Here is a 19592-nt window from a genome sequence, read left to right as displayed (position 1 = left end):
GATAGTGGTATCATCTCTCCTGTGTTGGCATACAATTCATATCTGTGCGTCAATGACAAGTTCACATAGCAACACTAAATATGTTCTTTATAAAAAAAACAAACGTAACTTAGGTTTCAATTTATTGTATCAATTAAAACGACGATTAACCGCCATCAAATAAAAAAAATCTGCTACTCAAAGGAGATGGTCATTAACTCAGCTTTTTTATGCCTCCTATCTGGAATGAACCATTACAAATCTTTCGGGGGGAGATGACGCGGACTCGTAACATTACGTGACGAATTTATATAAACTTGCGTAACTTTTTAACCATAGCTATTTTATAAAATAGTACCACTGCTAACGTAATCATTGGAGCATGTATTTGTTCTGTAACTGGAGAGACAATTGTATGTATGGTAACCCTTACAAAAGAAATGATCTGTCCCACACCAGACCACCACGGAAAATGGCGACTGTGGAATAGATGGAAGACGAAAGTAAGAAATTATTCAATGCAGCGTTTAAATTGTGCCCTGTCTCCATCCGCACGGCTCAGAGGTAACGTGTATTTGTTTTTCATCATTGTATTGATGTTTGTATAGTGAGTAGCGAGGGACGATTGTCAATAGCTATAGTTTAGCCTGAGGAATAGGTTTTGGTATAGAACAGCCTTCATGGAATGGTCTGCAGCTCCAGCAAGCAGCATCCAACAACACAGCGTGATATAAACGCCAAAGAAATGCAACGATACCCTTACGGGACATGGTGTAAATGATCAAATTTGGTCTGTAGGTTGGTACCTTTGTAAACATACCCAAACTACTATTGGTTGGCATATAACTGAACTACTGTGTTGAAAGTTTTAGCTCTGTACAAAATCCACAACCGCTCATCAAAAGCCATTTCCGAGGTCCATCTCTTTGCAGTTTCGGTGCTGCTGTGTAGATGTTAGAAACACGTCTCTCTGCCACAGGCGCATTCACTTGGCATGACACTTTTATTGCCCTTCAAATCGAAGACCTTTCATTCCTGCGACCTTGTAGCGTTATAAATGGCCTCGATTAATCATCTAAGCAAAGTGTCAAGTATATATTATATTTAGCTATACTTATTTTGTAGTCAATGAATGCTGGTTGAGTCAACAAGCTAACTCTGGTGACATTGTAAGTAACTAAATAGTTTACTTTTTACATCAAACAAGCATATTCCTATAACCAAGAAATACCTATTGTTAACTGTAGCTCTTGAGACATACTAACATTCAATATTGGACTTGTGAAAGCCTGAATGTTATTGTTGTTGGGCTTCTGACATTTGCTACATCATGCTAAAAGTTGTAATTTCATCTTAACCAGATGGTTAAACATCTTAACCATCACTGATTTACATTTGCATTTAGGGCTACAACTAATGCTTAGCCTACTTTGATGATTGCTAAATCCGCCAATTATTCGCTTTACTGCTTGGATAATAAAATGTCAGAGAACATTGAAAAATACCCCTTACAATTTCCTTAAATCTAAGGTGAGTCCTCAAATTACTTGTTTTGTCCGACGAGATTCAGTTTTCTATCATAAGACTAACACAAGCAGTAAATTCTCCCAGTTTAGCTGGAAGTAGAATGTTTGAAAAAGACAAACAATTATCAAAATAGTTGCATTATTACATGTTTCTGTCTTACTAATCGTCTCTGCTTAACTAATCGTTTCAGCTATATTTGAATTTTATTCATGACAACATTTTTAAGCCATACTAGCCACTTCTAGTGGCTACGATGCTCATCACACCCTACTCTACAAATGTGATGATATGGCACAAACAATATATGGACGATTTCGCTGTTTCTAAGAGGCTAAATACGGATATATTCCTCTGCTGTTAGGTGTTGCTACATGTGAAGGCTACATAGGCTACACAAGCTAGCGCTAATGTGCAAGATAAACTATGGAAACAAAAGAACAAAACAAAAAACTACCTGGAGACTACAATAACTGTTTTTGTTCACCTTCGGCCATTAATAGGGAAGACAACGTGGAGCAGGTTAAAGAAATGCTCAGCGATCTGCTCCTCTTCAGTACCACTAGACCAATTGAGTTATGAGATTATGAGAGTGATGAGACCATTTCCAAAAATTATAGTGTTGATTGTTTGAAGTTCATAATGATTAAGGTTAAAGGCCTTTACACACCGGTGGTGTGACGAATAAAAGACACAAAAATGCGAAATACTTGCCTGTAAATATTTAGCATCAAAACTATTCATACCGGCAGCGATGCAAATTTGCAACAGGTTGAGGACAAATTTGCGGGATCCTATTGACCCAGAGTAGCGCCTGGCAGTCTGAATGAGTTTCCTTTTGGCAAAATGGCAAAATGCTCTGAGTGAATTTGAGTTCTCTCTGGTAAACAGATATGCAGTAAAATGAGTTATAAAGTTTGCTGTCTTGGTTCGGACTATGAAGCCTCAGCGGTGTTGTTTTTTAATCCTCATAAGAAAAAACCCTTGGCTATGTCAGTTCGGCACAACGTGATTGGTTGCTGCCTTTATTCGCAGTGCGAAGCTGAGAAAAATCAACCTTGTTCCGGAAAGAAATTGTGCCACTTTGTCACCACGTAATATTCACGCTCTGTTTGAAAGTAAGGACAACAAAAGACACTTTGTCAAATGTGATCTTCCTCATATTGCCAGCTGCCTATATGAGGGAGATCTATATGAAAGAGATCTATATACAAGGGCTCGGCACTAAATTGCGAGCAGCCTATCAGAGACTAGCTCAGTTATTACGTTTATAAACAAACACAATATTATTTTAATCATGTTGTCATATTTCTTATTACTAGTACAATACTAGTTGGATTTAGCTTGGTTGCTGATGTAGGCTTCTTTTTGCCAGAATGTGTCATATGGCGCATTTCCACTGCATAGTACGGCTCTACCTGACTCGACTCAGCTCGCTCTTTTTTGTTCTTCAACTAGGGATAGTACCTGGTACCTGTTACTTTTCTGAGGCTGAGGCAATACTAAATGGTGACAAAACACTGCCGACCACCGATTGGTTAGAGAGAATCGTCACTAGCGCGTCACAGGACATCCTGCACATACCGAGCGTTTTTAAATGGAAAACTATCATCAATAGCGTTCGCATTTTCTTTTTTTCACTCAACCCAGATTTAAAACAAAGGGGAGTCGGCAAAACTACGCCATACACCACGCCTTACAATTGTCGAAGGGCAAACATTCCGCTGTTTGGTTTCCAATGTTTAAACGGCAGTTTCAAGCTGATTGCCCTGCCTACTCTAAGAAATTACTATCTGCATCATAAACACGGCTTAAAGTGATACTGCCGACTCGTCTCCTGGCAAAGGTACCGGTAATCGTATTTCATTGTCTCACCGGTACTTAAGAACTCACCACCACCACAAGGCCCCCTGAGCTGTTTTAACGCAGGGCTGTTTTTGGTCTAAATGCCCAATTATTATATTATATATATTATTAAGATGAGGCTATCAATGCAAAATCCCATATGCAAAGGACATTACAGAGGATGTCATTTTATTTGGGCTAAAAATGTTTATCTTGATAATACGGAGAGAACATCAGAAAGCAACAACCCTACCCAGATCAGTGATCTGTGTTTGTTTTGTGCAGGGACGAAGAGCCCTATGCCTAAAGTTATAAGGATTTAAATGTAACCTTCGGGATGCTACAGTGATAACTGTGGATTTTGTAGTCAAACACTTGTGGTTGAGGACTATCTAAGAAGGCTTTACTTTTCTTTTTTCAGGTCATGGCAGCTGAAATGTCATGTCTGCCAGGTGTTGATGAAGACGACAAAGATGCAGATCCTGAAATCAATGCCCTCACACTCCTGCAAGAACCATTGAGAATGGCACAAGAATCCGCTTTGTGTACCGATTCTTTCGGCAAACCTTCCCCGAAGCAAAACAGTGTACTAGATGTTCTGGCAAACACAGATATGTTGTCTCCAGTTGGCCTGGGAAATGGACCTTCTTCACACCAGGCCACAGAAGCCCATGAACTCAACAGCATCTGCACAGAAAAAGAGGAGGCAAAGAGCATCACCCCACTAAAAACTGTGCAGGAAATTGACACTGCAGGAATTTGGGGTTTTGATGTAGATTCACCCGAGAACTCATTGGATAATTTTAGTAGTGCCAGTGACCTTCATTGGGACCCTCACAAAGAGTTTATGCAGTTTCTGTGGGAGAACCATGGTGATTCCCCTGGAGAGGAGCCTAAAGATGAAGTCCCTTCCAATAGCCAAAGGAGAAGGAAACGGAAAATGGACATGGTTGTCATGGTGGATCCCTCAGAAGACCTTTATCCTGATCTGAGCCACAAGTCATCTGAGGAATTGTCTGATGCTGAAGACCAAGTAGACTCCATTCCTGTCAGAAAAGTCCGAAAGTCAAGGAACTTCTCCCAGTCACAGTCGTCACCAACAGGGAAAGTCTCCAAGTATCCTAATGGAACTGTAAAGGCCATCAAGGAAATTCTTTACAATGCACCTGCAAGAAATTCCCATGAGAATAGTATAGGTCATGGGCTTTCACCATTGAAGGGAAGGCTCACCATAAATTCTCATTCAGAGGTAAAACCATCATGCTACCAGTGCTCAAAATGTAAACTGATTTTCAAGAAAGTGCATCATTTGCACCGTCATATGAAGTCTCATGTTGATTCTCCAAATATTTTGCCAAAGCCTTTTATATGCCGAGAATGTGGGCAGTTCTTCAAACAAAGTGGTTCGCTTATTGAGCACATGTCCATCCACAAGGAGAAAACAGCAAGACTCACTGAAGAGATCAAAGGCATGAATGATAAGAAGAAAGAGGATAAGAAGGAGCTTTTCTGCCCTCAGTGCCCATTTGGTACAAACTGCCCAAACACATTTGTGCAACATGCAAAAACACACGAGAAGGACAAGAGAAAGTTTAGATGTGACAAATGTAGCTTCAGGACTCTGAGTGAGAATGATCTTAGGAGACATAACATTATGCAGCATACTGTTATTACTGTTAGAAATCAGATCCAGAAGGATGACTCTGAAATATTCTCCTGTAACATTTGTTCTTATAGAGCTTTTAGCGAAAATGTTTTTAACAATCACCTTATGCGGCGTCATCAACAAACGTTTGAGGAATACGAAGCTGAACAGCGTAGTGAGAAAAATGCACAACCATCTAAGGAGCAGAAGATGCCTACTAATAAAACTCCTGTAGAAGATGCAGAGTTTACATCTAAAATCTCTATAAAAAAACAGATCTCTCCTAAAAGAGCTTGTTCACCTACTGAGTCCAATGACATTTCCGACTTATTCAAAAATAGCAAGATCAAGAGAGGTCTCAAGTCTCAACTAACAGAATCAAAGCTTGACAAATCCATTAATGTTCTTCTGTCCCGACAAAGACATGGAAAGAAAACTGCAGAACAGAGGAAGGAATGCAATAATCGCAGCACATCTGTTCAGGATTCCAAATGTGACAAAGATGGCTCTGATCAGTTGCCAGAATCATTGACTGTCAAGGTTGAAGATTCAGCTTTATCCCCAAACGGCCATAGTTCAGCAGACAGCGATCAGTCAACGGTCAGAAAGTCACCGTCTAAAAGGAAGATGTCCACCCCGTATCGCAATACCTCTGACCAAGATTCATGCTTCATCTTACCAAAAACTTTGCCAACTCCACAGAAAATAATCCAAGAAGATGATGAAGAAGTGTCAGACTATGACGAACAAGACATTTTCCAGTTCAACGATACAGATGGCGACACTGACTTTTTTGAAGATGGAATCAAGAAAGAAAAACAAAACATCATTTATACATATAGCAGAAGAATGTCCATGAGGGGTGCTCTGCAGGCGTCTAAAAGGCTGTTTGAGAAAATAAAGACTGAAGAACAAGAGCAGACTGACCCTGAAATCAAAGAAGAATGCATAGAAACAGAAGTCTTTCAAGAACCCTTTGACTCCCACCAAATACCATTGAGTGAAGACTTCACAGAGGATTTGTCAGAGTTGGAATCGGATCGCAAGAACTGTCCATACTGTCCTGCAGTCTTTGAGTCAGGAGTTGGATTGTCCAATCATGTCCGAGGGCATCTTCATAGGGTTGGACTGAGCTACAATGCACGCCATGTAGTGCCTCCTGAGCAAGTGGTTTCTCAAGACAGGAGGCCACGAATTCGACGGAAGATTTCAGCGTTCCGGAGATTGAAAAAAGGTAATTGTGTATTTATTGCACGTTCTTCTATTAAAGGGAAACAATTACATTTATTATTGCTTGTATGTTTGTGACTCTGACCATCAGTGCTATTTGTTATTATTGAGTAACAACAAGGGTCAGACAATTATACAGGTTGTAAACAAACCCCAGATTAGTCCGATTTATTTACATCAAACTATAAGAGCTAACAGTAGGGTTATTACTCTCTGTCATTTTACAGAATTTACCGAATAGTAAGCATAAATGTAAGCATAGGTGTGCACACTTTGGTTTTTCTGAGGAATGAAAGATTATTAGAGACATTATTTCACTTTCGGTTCTACCTCCAAAGAAAATTGTGGCTATTCGGGAAGAACTGATTGTATGTTCCCTCATTGGAACTCTTTATAGCCACCGAGGCACTTACGAGATCTCAGCATTTTTTTTGGTGAGTTCAATGTTCCCACAACCGATAGAACCAATTGACAGGCCAGCGAAAATAAAACCGAAGTTTTAAACTGTAGTTTCCTGTTTTATTTGGGCTACTTTACAAAGTTAATTTTTTTTTATTGTAATAAGTACATTTTTCTGATTATCTTTTTTCTTTTTTTAGCGTTACAGCTGGAGTCAGAATCTGAGACTGTGAAGAGCATTCACTCCTGTCCATTGTGTGGGGACTCATTTGATAACAGGACTGGGCAGTCAAACCACATACGAGGCCACCTCAAAAAGCTTGGTAAAAGCTTTGCAACAAAGAACAAATCCCCATTATTTTTACTCCGGGAGTTAATGCGTGACAAGAAGGAGTTCCAGCGGGCACTTCAAATTCTGGGAAAGAGACGGAACCATTTCCAATACGGTGCTTCACCAAAGCTGTCCAGTGTTGATAGTTTCACGCCGCCGCCCACTGGAATCCCAAAAAGTAATTCTAATCCAAGCGTTTGCACTGATGCCAGACCACTGATGCCCCCGTTTTCTTTGATGGAAATGGAATCTGAAAAGAGGCAAATAGAGACTAAGTTGGATGTTAAAAATTCACTCTCGGGCACGACTGCCTTGATAGGAATTCTGAAGAAGAGGAAGTGTCAGGAAGACGGCAAAACAAAGGGGTCCCTTCAGATGTCAAGAAACATGTTAGCAGTTTCTTCAAACGGTGAGCACAGTGCAGGATCAAGAGTTGCATCTTCACTGCCAAAGTCCATATGCGGTAAGTAACTTCCTCATACTGGTAACCAGTAGATTAGACTGGCTGTGGAATTTTGCATGTTTTGATTCATTTAGTATGGTCTGTAAGAATCATGTAATCCTATTGATATTTTATTTTTGTGAACAAAGTATGTTGAAAATTGATACTATAATAATAAATGTAGGCCTCATAACCTACATAAAAATCTATTTAAATTCAATCAAGAAAAGTCCGTACTTGGTACGTTTGGGGACTCGAACCGGCAGCTGTCCAGTTCCCAAGCCAATACATTTCTTAATCTTTCATGATGGGACTTAAATTGCCACATAAAGGGAAGGAAGGACCTGTTGTTGTTAAATCTTACAATTCAATACCACTAACAAATAAGCATGACCATATAGCGTGGTACAGAAATTAGTCAGCATTTTTGCACTTCCGGTTCCCTCGTCTCAAAGTCATTGGATTTTTTGATTGGGCTTTTGGTTGGATGCCTGAAATAAAGTCTGTGGTTAACACACGCTTTAGAGATTTTAATGTATTGTTCTATGACATAAAGTATGTCCTGAACAAAACGTTCTGAAGCTTCTGTTTCTTTAAAAAGGCAGTTACTAAGAAGTGGCTAAAGGAGACTACTAACGCCATCACACGGACGATGAGTCCACCTTTAGCTTAGTGGTGACATGAAGTCCTGTGACCGCGGAGTAGTTTGTTTATAGCCTAAAATTTGCTTTTTTTACTTCTGCCGATTGCATTTACGCTTCAAAATCATAAGTGGTTTTAATGTGAGAATATCCTGCTGAACAAGATGTGCAAGTATCATAAACGCTTGTTTGCCACAGAATTTATTTTCTGCAATAATTCAAAATACAATGGAAAAATCCCATTGACTTTCAATCGAGGGAACCAGTGCGACGCTAACTTCAGGGTTAGTCTACAAAAATACGTCACCCCTGCACCACTCTATTCATGCTTTCACTTATTTGTTTGTCTTCGTATTTTTTGTCTTTTTACAGAGAAAGGTGAATTCAACAGGAAGATGTGCCTCCATTGCAATGCAACTTTCCACAGTGGAGTTAGCTTGTCTAATCATCTCCGGGCATATGCAAAACGAAAAAGGAATGCCATACTTGATGGAACCAGTAAGTAACATCAGCAATAGTTTAAGTTGAAGACCACTCCAACAGCACAGTAGCAGTCTGGAGTATACATTCTCCATAAGCAGTGTTTTGATCAATGAATTGTTTTTAGCGAGTTAGATTACATTTATTTTACAGTATGTGCCAGCGTGGAAATTATCCATTGCTCAGCAAATGAAAACTTTGGTCTTTGGTGTTGTTGTGCAGAAGCCGTGACCTAAGGTTCCACTCCTGATAGTGGTGTCTCTACCTTGTTTGTGCATCCTAATTAACACCATTTGGCAGTATTTGGGAGGTGGGAAAACCAGTGAAGCTTACCATCCTTGTAACGCATACTGGTTGATACTTCCAATTACTTGAACACACACAATATAGAGTTTTAATAACAGTCCCTGGACCCAAATTCTTCAAATTGTCTGACCCAAGATTCCCAGTGTGACACACACATGGACCTGCCTTGAGGCACAGAAGTAAATATCAACTTGAAAGATACGCTGTGGAGTTTTCACTTAAACAATTATGTTTATATTCACTGTTTCTCACCAAAGCACATCATGTGTATTCCTGAGACCTAACAGACGTGTTGAATAGATTTCCTTCCTCGTTAAACAATATTTTAAACAATATTATATAGCTAGCAGTTTTTCTTCCTTCAGCACCAACTGTTAATCAGTGAAAGAGCATGAAACCATTGGCAGGAATATGCATGTACCACATCACTTGACAAATTAAATCCATTCACGTCCCCTGCATAGTTATGGCCGGCAGACATCTCAGACGAACACCTCAAAATATTCACAGATAAAGCCGAAACTGTCTGTGGGGCCGAGGTTGTGACGACCAGACCATAGTTATAATTGGTGTACCAGTTATTTGTGTCTTCCCCAAGGTAAAGATCTAGAATGGCGCCAGCAAGTGAGATATTGCAAAGATTTTAATTGTGGAGCTCAGTGGGTGCATCCGTGGAAGGAATGACCTCTTCGTGGCCGAAAGCCTTCAATGTCTACTTTTCCTGCAGACACAGATCATCACACTTATGTTAGGCATTGTAGATGCAGGAGAGACACAGACCATTCACCTCGCTGGCACAAGGCTGAAACATGAGTATGAATAAGGGAGGGCTAATCGTGTCCAGACATCCAAACTGGCTGGTTTACAACTATTGGAACATCACAAACCATCCAGTGGTTATCATAGACTTTGTCTATTTAAAACGTTAAGTTAGCAAGGCTGTGCAGTAATCTCAAAGGTAGTGCTGTGAATTAATAGTTAATTCTGTCTTTCAGCATTTGACTGTAAAGCAAGGAGGCACCGCTCAAGGCCTGGCTCGAAGAAGAAGACACTGCCCTTACCACAAACTCCAGAGGAAATGTACAGACTCACCTGCAGGTAATGCTTGTATTGTACATTGTTTGTAACATACTTCTACTCTTTTTAATTGGCGTATAATATTGCACCTGCAGTCCAACATACTTCAACCAATTATGGTTTGTTTCTGTTGCCAACCATTTACTTCTCCTAAATTCTCCAAAAGTTAGTATTAGATAATGCCTCATTTGCGTATTTAAACATATTTCAGAAGACTTGTAATACAAAAAAAGTATTGCCTTAATGTAACATTAATAAAGTATTCAACTGTGGGAAGTGTCATAGTGAGATCTATTAGTTAAAATATTTCACCTGTAGAGTCTCCCCTTAAAGTACAGCAAGGCTGATGGACAATATATTAGTTTTGCATGATTTTGATCATAAACCAAAGTATTGTCCAAATTAAATTTTTAATCCTCAGGGGGACATGTCTGTACAAAATGTAATGGCATCCAATTTTAGTCTGGATCAAAGTGGTGCAACTGATCAGACCATGCTGCAAACATGGGTCAAAACCACTGTGTTGGTATATTATTATTATTATTATTATTAATCTCCTCTTCTTCTCTTCACAGGTTCTGTGACCTCGTCTTCCAGGGTCCCTTGTCAGTGCAGGAGGACTGGATCAAACATTTACAAAGACACATTATGAACGCTAGTGTCCCTCACACTGGGCTCGGCATGGTGGAGGTCACCACGCTGCCCAGGGACCCCTCGACCCTCAAGACTGACCAAGACAGCTCTCTGACAGCCACACATGCTGCCTCATGAAGCCAACGGGGACCTTTTTAAGATTTCACTAAACTGTATGTGTATGTACATTGGATGTTCTTTCACGTCTTTTTTTTTTTTTTTTTGTCAATGAAATACTGGCCAAAAGTACAATATTGCTCAATGATGATAGATATTGTACACGTTTGGACATATGAAAAAGTTAATTCTTTTGGATAGTTACCTTTTTTCTGTTTTTACATGGTCCATTTTTTTGGAAATACAATTCCAAATGGACGGACTGTTTTCTTCTTTTATGCAGTAATGTAGTGTGGAATCCATTTCTAATGAAGACAACTTTTACCTCAGATTTCTCATGGTTTGAGTCCGTTTTTGTCAATTTGGGAGCACTTCTCTTCTGTATCAATAGTCACATTTAAAAAGATACATACTCATGATTCTTTTGTATTGCAACATGTCCAAGCCCACAGTCTCTGTTTTCAGGCCACAGAGTTAGTGAGATGAATATTTTGACGGCTGAAAATGACGGCACCTGAAAGCTCACGATAAACAGTTCCAGGAATCACAAGTGGAAAAGTGAGCTACTATAGAGCAAAAAGAAAACTGTCCACAAACTTGTTATGCATAGAAAGTGTTTTATAGTATTTCAGTAACTGCATTGTTTCTAATACAAATACAAAATTAAAACTGAAGGTGGTTAAGAAAAAAAAGACCTAACAAAGCACAGCCAGTGCTGACGATGCTCTTCATACATGTCACCTATATTTAATGTTTGAATATACTGTTTTAAAATAATTTAATTTTAAATGTACTATATCACACAGATACAATGCTTAAAACATTTGTGTTGTTCTAAATAAAAGAAAACAAAGAATCAAGTTGACTTTTTCTATTTTTTCCCCACACAAATAAGACCATTCAATCTGTAATACAATTACAAACGTTATCTTCTTAAGGTGCCCAAATGTGTGTATGGAACCATGTGTGAACACAGCGACAAGAACAACCATATTGTGTGAACAAACCTCGACTCGAAATGCCCTTTTCATTTATTCAGACAAAATCTGCACACAGTAGTGGTGCCTCAGCATTTATGTGGTTGCAATGGAGGTTTTATTCTAGTTCTTCATCTGAAGCAAACAGCCTCCGAAACTGTATTTTGGAGTCTTTCAATGATTTCAATCATCGAATGGGCTGCCACCCTGAAAGAGAAGAAAGAAATATGATAGCTGCATCTGTAGCGCTCAAAGTATTATTATTATAATTATTATAGCTGCTTTCACATGATCAGCGGTAAATCCGCTCTGCGCTGGCTGTGCCCTTGTTTTCCTATGGAGACAGCGGTGCCGCCTGACTAGGCGGAAGCTGCCCTTGGCGTGGCGCACCGCTTGAATTTGCCACCGAGCGCTACGCTCAGTTCAAATTATTTTGACTTTGACCTCGATTACCGCTGACCTTTTTAAAGTGCAGCAAATGAGATAACAGCTGTATGAAGCGGCACAGGCAAGCAGGGGAGGTAGAAAACTAACTCTGCGGCCGACCTCGTGGTTAGTCAGAGAACATTTCCCATCATGTGAAGGCAGCATAAGGCTGCATACAAATGCATTACTTAAGGTAATCATTAAATGTTTTAATTTTTGAATCATTCTTTTGTGGAAGGATTTGGTTTTCTGTCCACTATATTAAATGCAATAAGCACCTAAAGAGAAATAAATGCAATTATATCTTACTACAAATGTACGATGTTACTTTAACCTGTTGTAATGTTGATTTACAATTTCACTTCATACAATAGTTCCTTCATCTAAGACTTCAGAGCACAAACGCTAAATGCGTCTTTTACCCTCACAAAATTCTTAGTGCTGAAAATGACTGTAGGAGATTTCATCTTTTCATAGCCAATTGATGATTGTATAATATTCCACAACATTTATATTACACTAGTGTACTTTCCTTGAAGTTCATCTGATTTGGTAATGCTGCATGTGACTGGCAAAAAGGCTGCAAACCCCTTCTCCCACCATTTAGAATAGCTTGTTATTTGTAACAGTAAAACAGCCAATTGATAACCAGTTAGCTTAGTTTCTATTGTACTGAAATTCAAATTATGGCTTGGTTCCTTCAAATTAAATCATTTATGTCGATATACTAAATTGAAATCTCAAATTACGTTATACACATTAGACAAGAATGTTAGAGAACGCATGTTATTGTTTAACAGCTAAAACCTAAAGTATACCCATGTACAGGTCCAAAAACAAAATAAAACTGATTTGCATCCAAGCAGTCCCTAGTTCATGTGCCTTGTATACAAATGGAATGAAAGTAATGATGCTATTAACTTCAGGGACTTAATTATGTTATTCATAAAATATTAGAATCATCTATTAAATTGAAGGAACCAAATAAGTATACTTTGTGTGCAAATTCTTAATTGAAGGAAATATTTATCAAGAAAGTTCCTGCCTGCATTTCTGGCCTGTTCTTTCTTCTAAAAACATTATCCCATGATGCCATTAGCCGTTTTAATAGTTATTATTCAATTAGAATTATATGAATTCTTGTAAAATACCTCCAGGAAGTGTTCAAACTGATGTTTCAGCTCCTTGATCATAGTGTCTGCTTTGTCAAGGCAGGAACGTCTCTGCTGCACCTGAAACTCCTTCAGGAATTAAATCAAATGACCATCATAATCACTTGAACTCATCTCATCTAGGGCAAATGTTGACTTAATTACATAAAAACAACCTTTCAGCAATTCAATTGGTACCCTAGGGTAAGCAGTTTTCTGGAAAAAGGCTAAAAACAAAAAAATGCTAGAATTTAAAAATACAGCCCTCATCCTGCAGCGTTCCCCTCTCCGTCCTAAGCCCCTCCCTCCAGACAAGCACAGGAATAAGCAGGCGTCATACAGTAACCTGTAGAGTACTGGTCATTCATTTCAGACAAACTTCTGCAATTTGTAGCTGTGAGCTGCCATGAGCTAGCTGCAGCAGTGATCATTTGACTATATTGACTATAAGCCTAAAGTTAAATTATTAGCAGCATTTCCTCTCCATCTCTGAAACACTTAAATTGTTATTATCAGACTCTTTGATACCTTTTCCCTTTATCAGTTGCTTTGCTTTGCAGGTTATTGCCAATGCAGGAATAGCAACTTTTCCGCTGTTGTATAAGGCATTCACCACATGAAGGGACGTGCATTTGCATTTGTGGAACAGCCAATAGGAACGACCGCTCAATAAAATGTCCTGTGATTGGCCAAAGTCTCCTGTCACGGGCTAGATTTTCTAAAGCTTGAAAACAGAGCCAAGAGACGGTGCAGGAGTCTCTCTCAGGCCACTTGAATTACAATATGCTGAGAAGTTATTATGGATTAAAATAAATAAAAACAGCCTACGCCAGCTCTAATGTTACTTTACAGCAGAGCTACCTTTGTGTTGGAGAGGTGTTCCCGAGAGGTAATGTGAGTGTGCACAGAGGATGCAGATGTGGACAGGAAGACACTGCAAGACGCGCAGTGGAACATTTCAATCTTTGTCATGTGGTCGTTTTCCTGGAGAGCTGACAAAGATCAGATTGTATTTAGGTTTGATTGTATGAATGGAAAATACTGTAATAAGACAGTATGTCTTTTACAATTCAAAGTTATTTACCTTGAAGTGCACTATCCTCTATGGCTCGGCTGCACTGATTGCTTTTATGCAGCATGACTTTCTAAAGACATGGAAAGAAAAAACTTCCATTACCAGCCAGACACACCAAAGCTATGCACCAACATTTATTTATGTTACTATATCATTGGGAAGAGGTAGAGCACTACTGCGCAGATTAGGAATCCTCAATAGGATCCATTTAGCCATACCATGCATTATCTTACCTGTAGGAAGGCTATAGTCAGATCATCATAATTATTGTGCTGCTGGATGTGCTCCAGGGTGTCCCAATGACTCTTGCTCTCCAAGTGATCCTCCAGCTTCAAGGCATTGGCTAACTCAACGTCGCAAAGGTCACAGTAGATGGGGCTACTAAAAGAATATAATGACATTCAGTGTTGCACAATATGAACAACCAAAAAACAGACCTTTAAAAACAGCCCTAAATTCTCATACAAGCTTAAAGTGACAATCGTTAAAACAAGACTAACAACCAAATAATGTCAAATTAGAGTCACAAGAGTCAAGTTAAAATATCTATATTAGGTTATAAAACTGTATTCAAAACAAACTCCCATTGATCCAACAGGACTCAGTCAGTCGTCAGTCAGTTCAGAGATTAGAATAGCTACAATTTGAAGGACCAAAACAAGGAGCTTGCAAAGGTGTAAAGCAACTGGTATGAAATTGTATAGATTTGCACAATGCGATCTATATTCTATCACCTTGGACATTCACCCAGTGTTTATACCGTATTACAATGCGTTTATAACAGCAGTGGCTGACATGTTTTATTTACAGTTAGACTGAGCTATGGAAGCAGCTTTGCACAAGACGTGGAGTTTATTCAATTTGGGACAATTCAATTAACCTTTTAGCTGATGACAACAACTGGCCTACCACCATAGCAACATACACTGACCAAATATATAAACACAACATTTTTGTTTTTGCTCCCAAGTCCCCGGCTGAGAGCCGCTACTTGGAATTCACCCCGGTGACCGAGAGGGTCGACTCCCTACGCCTACAGGCTATGGGGGGGAAAACTCTGACTCTGTTGTCTGTGCCTATGCATAACTATGCCATAACAAACACCATGTTCGAACATAAGGATGCTCATAAGTGTACGTGGTACCAGAGCACCCTAGGCCAAAGGTCAATGATCGATTTTGTGATCGTATCATCTGACCTGAGGCCGCTTGGACTGGGAACGTCTGGAGCAAGCCCCTGTCCGGGAGATCTTCAACTCACACCTTCGGAGGAGCTTTTCAGGCATCCCTGTGGAGGTTGGGGACATTGAACCTGAGTGGGCAATGATTAAAGCCTCCATTGCTGAAGCTGTGGTGAAGAGCTGTGGTCTCATGGTCTTAGGTGCCTCAAGGGGCTACCGGTAACCCACGAACACCGTGGTGGACCCTGGTGGTCAGAGACTCCATCCGACTGAAGGAGTCCTTCCGGGTTATGTTATCCGGGAGGACTCCGGAAACAGTTGCAGGGTACCGACGGGCTCGAAGGGTGGCAGCCTCTGCCTCATGAGAGACAAAGCAGCGGGTGTGGGAGAAGTTCGGAGAAGCTATGGAGGACTTTCATTCGGCACCAAGGTGCTTCTGGAAAACCATCCGGCAGCTCAGGAAGGTGTGAAGTAAATAACTCCGGATTGTATTAATCCACACTTGAAAGACTATCATATGTATTTGTCTACCTCAATCATTATGTATTTCCTGCACTAAATATATAACGAGCACAATATTGAATGTAAGCACAGTAGGAACACTTCCCCTTTAAGGGAAACAGGACTACAACCATCACTTCCTGACTCTGCTCACCAAGGAGCGTGACCGCGCCAACGGGGACCAATGAGGAGAAGGTTGCCTCCTTCTCTGTAGTATTTAGCATATGTTTTACGATCCTTTGTACACACTTCTCGCGGAACCGCCAGACAGCAACCTGGGTTTGCTTAGTGATTCAGCCTATGGACGCGGTGATGTGATTGGTGTTCTGAGCTGAGAGTATTTTCCATGTTTGACTTATCACGTTAATAAATATATCGATTTAACTAGAAGATTGCTGTTTTGATTCGACAGCTCCGAGTTCCTCAACTTATTCCTCAACAAAGGGGAAACGGGGAACCATCCAAGCTGTGTACAGCAAGGGTGGGACCCTGCTGACTTCGACTCAGAAGGTTATCAGGCGGTGGAAGGAGCACTTTGAGGAACTCCTGAATCTGACAAACACGCCCTCTATGTTAGAGGCAGAGATGGAAGCTGATGGGGAACCATCGTCAATTTCCCTGGTGGAGGTCACTGAAGTAGTCAAACAACTCAACAGTGGCAAGGTCCCAGGGGTTGATGAGATCCGTCCAGAAACGCTGAAGGCTTTGAGTGTGGAGGGGCTGTCTTGGTTGACACGCCTCGTCAACATTGCGTTGAAGTCTGGGACAGTGCCTAGGAGGTGGCGGTTCCTCTATTTAAAAAGGTGGACCAGAGAGTGTGTGCCAACTACAGTGGTATCACACTTCTCAGTCTCCCTGGTAAAGTCTACTCCAAGGTGCTGGAAAGGAGGGTTTGGCCGATAGTCGAACCTTAGATTGAAGAGGAACAATGCGAATTCCGTCCTGACCGTGGAACAACTCTTCACTCTACATGCGTTTTGTGGATCTAGAGAACGCGTATGACCGGGTCCTGCGGGAGTATGGGGTTCACTTCTGAGGGCCATCCAATCTTGCCAGAGATGAGCATGTTTGGGATGCTCTGGATCGGCGTATACGACAGCGTGTTCCAGTTTCTGCCAATATCCAGCAACTTTGCACAGCGGACCAACATTCCACAGGCCACAATCATCAACTCTATGTGAAGGAGATGTGTTGCACTGCGTGAGGCAAATGGTGGTCACACCAGATACTGATAAATGCCTAATACCTGTCTCTTTTCAAGATAAAACTCCACATTTTAGAGTGGCCTTTTATTGTGAACAGCCTAAGGATAAGGATATATGATGCAATAATCATGCTGTCTAATCAGCATCTCGATATGCCACACCTGTGAGGTGGATGGATTATCTCGTCAAAGGAGAAGTGCTTAATAACACAGATTTAAACATATTTGTGAACAACGTTTGAGAGAAATAGGCCTTTTGTGTACATAGAAAAAGTCTTAGATCATTGATTTCAGTGTTGCTTTTATGTTTTTGGTCAGTTGTACTTGTGTAGATTTCCTCTTGTTGACAATATACTAAATGATTAATTTGGATTAGCCGACCTTTAACTACAGCAACAGCTGATGCTGCACATGAAGCTAGTGACAATGGCATGTTTCTATATTGGTTGAGACTCTACATTTATGCCAAAGGTTAATCCTGCACAATTTTAGCCAAACTGTATCAGAGGACAATATGAAACATAATATAAATGTGAACATGTGTCCTTGTTGTTGCTATGGCCAGTGAGTGGAATGTGTGTCCTTGGTTCTTACTTGTCCATTATCATATTTATTTTCCTGATCCTTGGCACCTCTGTGGAAGGTGGGATTTGATCCAGTCCTGTCAAACAACATTATACACAGAATTATTATCAGATATAAAAAACAAGTACTTTCTTGCTCATTCAAAAACCATTATTGGGTTTTCAAAAAATACTCCGAGATGCTGATTTTAAAAATGTAATCCATGTTTCTCCTATTTTTACTTCTCCTATATAAAACAATATTTGAAATGGTGGAATGTAACACCAATTTACCTGTTCCTGTATATTCCAACTGATGTGTATAGTCCCGCTGTAACATGGGTGGGGATAATCTAACAGTAGTGGACATCTACAGAGGAGAGAATGGGCTCATCAGTGTCACGCTGCAGTTAAAAGGAGGACCCAGACGCAGTACACACAGGCAGATAGTGATAACAAAAAGCGAGCTTTAATTAACAAAGCTGAATACAAAAAAATAAAAAATGGAGGGAGCATGCTAAGATAAAAAGGAACAGGATGGTAAGATGACAACAGGAAACACCAGGATATACAGGGATGAACACATAAGGCCCGACCACACCAGGAAACATAGATGACGAACCGACAGGGAACAATGGGACACACAGGTATACACACAGACACTAATCACAAGAATAGGACACAGCTGGAGGAGGCAGGCAAAGACATGAGGGCAGCAGGTGATTAGACACAGGAGGATCAAATCAGGGAGGGGCAAACTAATCACAAAAGGCAGGAAAACACAAAGATAGGAAGTGAAACGAGAGATGACACGAGGAGTGTACTTTTCAAAGTAAAACAGGGAACAGAAAAACTGAACGGATCAGGATTCATTCAACAAACATCCTGTATCCTGATAAAGTCTACAACTCAAGATTGAATATAATCATTAGGCCTGTCACAGTAATTGTTATTATATCAATGTTATCGACTACTCGTACCATATACGGCCATGACCTCGATACGTTTTAACGTTATCGATTTATCGTCCACAGTCCGGAGTGCATTTAATTTAATGTTTTGGTTATGTGGATTTATTTAAGATATTTTAATATTTTTTCCACACTCTTTTAAAAAGGGTGTGCTTGTATTATTATGCTATTATATTATTGTCAAATCATTGGCATAAAATGGTTTTATAAAATAGTTTATCGCAATTATTTCTGGGACAACAGATCGTCCAACACACAACAAATATGGAGATTTCTGGGACAATATATGTAAAGTCCATCAAAAAAAAGTTATCATGAGAGGCCTAATAAAAGAACAAATACTGCATAAATATTGAAATTCAGAAAACACTACAACTGTAATACTTTCAGTCTTATTAATGATACCTCTCTCCTGTATTCTGGGATTATTATCCTCTCTTCCCCATTGGTCCCCTGTCCTCCATAAGATGCAGGAAACATTTGGGTGGACGAGCCATGAAAAAGCCTGTCAGGGCTGCAGACCCTGTGGTCCAGAGGTCTACTTATGGAGTCATAACCCGGATGGTCAAGGGACTCAGTGTTGGGGCTATAAACCTGTCGTTCAGGCAATCTATGATCTGGACTGAGACCTCGGTTTACGGTGGGTCTGGTTTCAGGGTTTAGGCCATGCCTGTCGAGGTTAACTGACTCAGAGTAGCTTGAGGTCCAGGGGCCTTTTTTATTGCAGTCTGTACTTGGAGACAAACGCTGACGCTTCAGGTTGTCGTCTTGATCGGTTGGGGATTGGTTGTGGCGTTGGGCCAGTCGCATATCGTGCTCAGAGTCTGACGAGACAGGATCGTAAGGATCATAAATCTCAGCCCTGAGGAAGACGGAAGAGGGATTAGTGTGTGCT

The 19592-nt window shown here is 40.2% G+C and overlaps 2 protein-coding genes across 6 annotated transcripts in view; one reads left to right on the top strand and one right to left on the bottom strand.

Annotated features, from left to right (window-relative positions):
• The first annotated feature begins 342 nt into the window (after nt 1-342).
• On the top strand, nt 343-11505 carry znf644a (zinc finger protein 644a). Of its 2 annotated transcripts, none has more exons than XM_029453252.1 (6): nt 343-482; nt 3770-6227; nt 6823-7416; nt 8409-8534; nt 9818-9920; nt 10475-11505. In XM_029453252.1, exons 1-6 carry the CDS (start codon nt 399-401, stop codon nt 10668-10670), a joined length of 3561 nt encoding a protein of 1186 aa, XP_029309112.1. In that variant the 5' UTR covers nt 343-398; the 3' UTR covers nt 10671-11505. The 2 variants fall into 2 exon arrangements, with proteins under 2 accessions (XP_029309112.1, XP_029309113.1); XM_029453253.1 differs by having other exon boundaries at nt 406-543.
• The window catches only part of LOC115022283 (uncharacterized), a 13068-nt gene continuing 4725 nt past the window's right edge, over nt 11250-19592 (bottom strand). The window contains exons 5-12 of one of the 4 annotated variants that reach the window (XM_029453254.1): nt 19103-19559; nt 18021-18096; nt 17758-17824; nt 14512-14659; nt 14288-14348; nt 14065-14195; nt 13204-13293; nt 11250-11833 (exon numbers count right to left, since the gene is read on the bottom strand). In XM_029453254.1, the coding sequence (XP_029309114.1) occupies nt 11810-11833; nt 13204-13293; nt 14065-14195; nt 14288-14348; nt 14512-14659; nt 17758-17824; nt 18021-18096; nt 19103-19559 (1054 nt within the window). In that variant the 3' untranslated portion in view covers nt 11250-11809. Of the gene's footprint in view, nt 11834-13203; nt 13294-14064; nt 14196-14287; nt 14349-14511; nt 14660-17757; nt 17825-18020; nt 18097-19102; nt 19560-19592 lie in introns of those variants that run through there. The other 3 variants (XM_029453255.1, XR_003833869.1, XR_003833870.1) reach the window with 3 other exon arrangements.

This window comes from Cottoperca gobio, chromosome 17, assembly GCF_900634415.1.
Source record: "Cottoperca gobio chromosome 17, fCotGob3.1, whole genome shotgun sequence".
Lineage (NCBI taxonomy): Eukaryota > Metazoa > Chordata > Actinopteri > Perciformes > Bovichtidae > Cottoperca > Cottoperca gobio.
The sequence above is the reverse complement of the archived record's forward strand: the minus strand, read 5'-3'. Positions and strand labels throughout refer to the sequence as shown.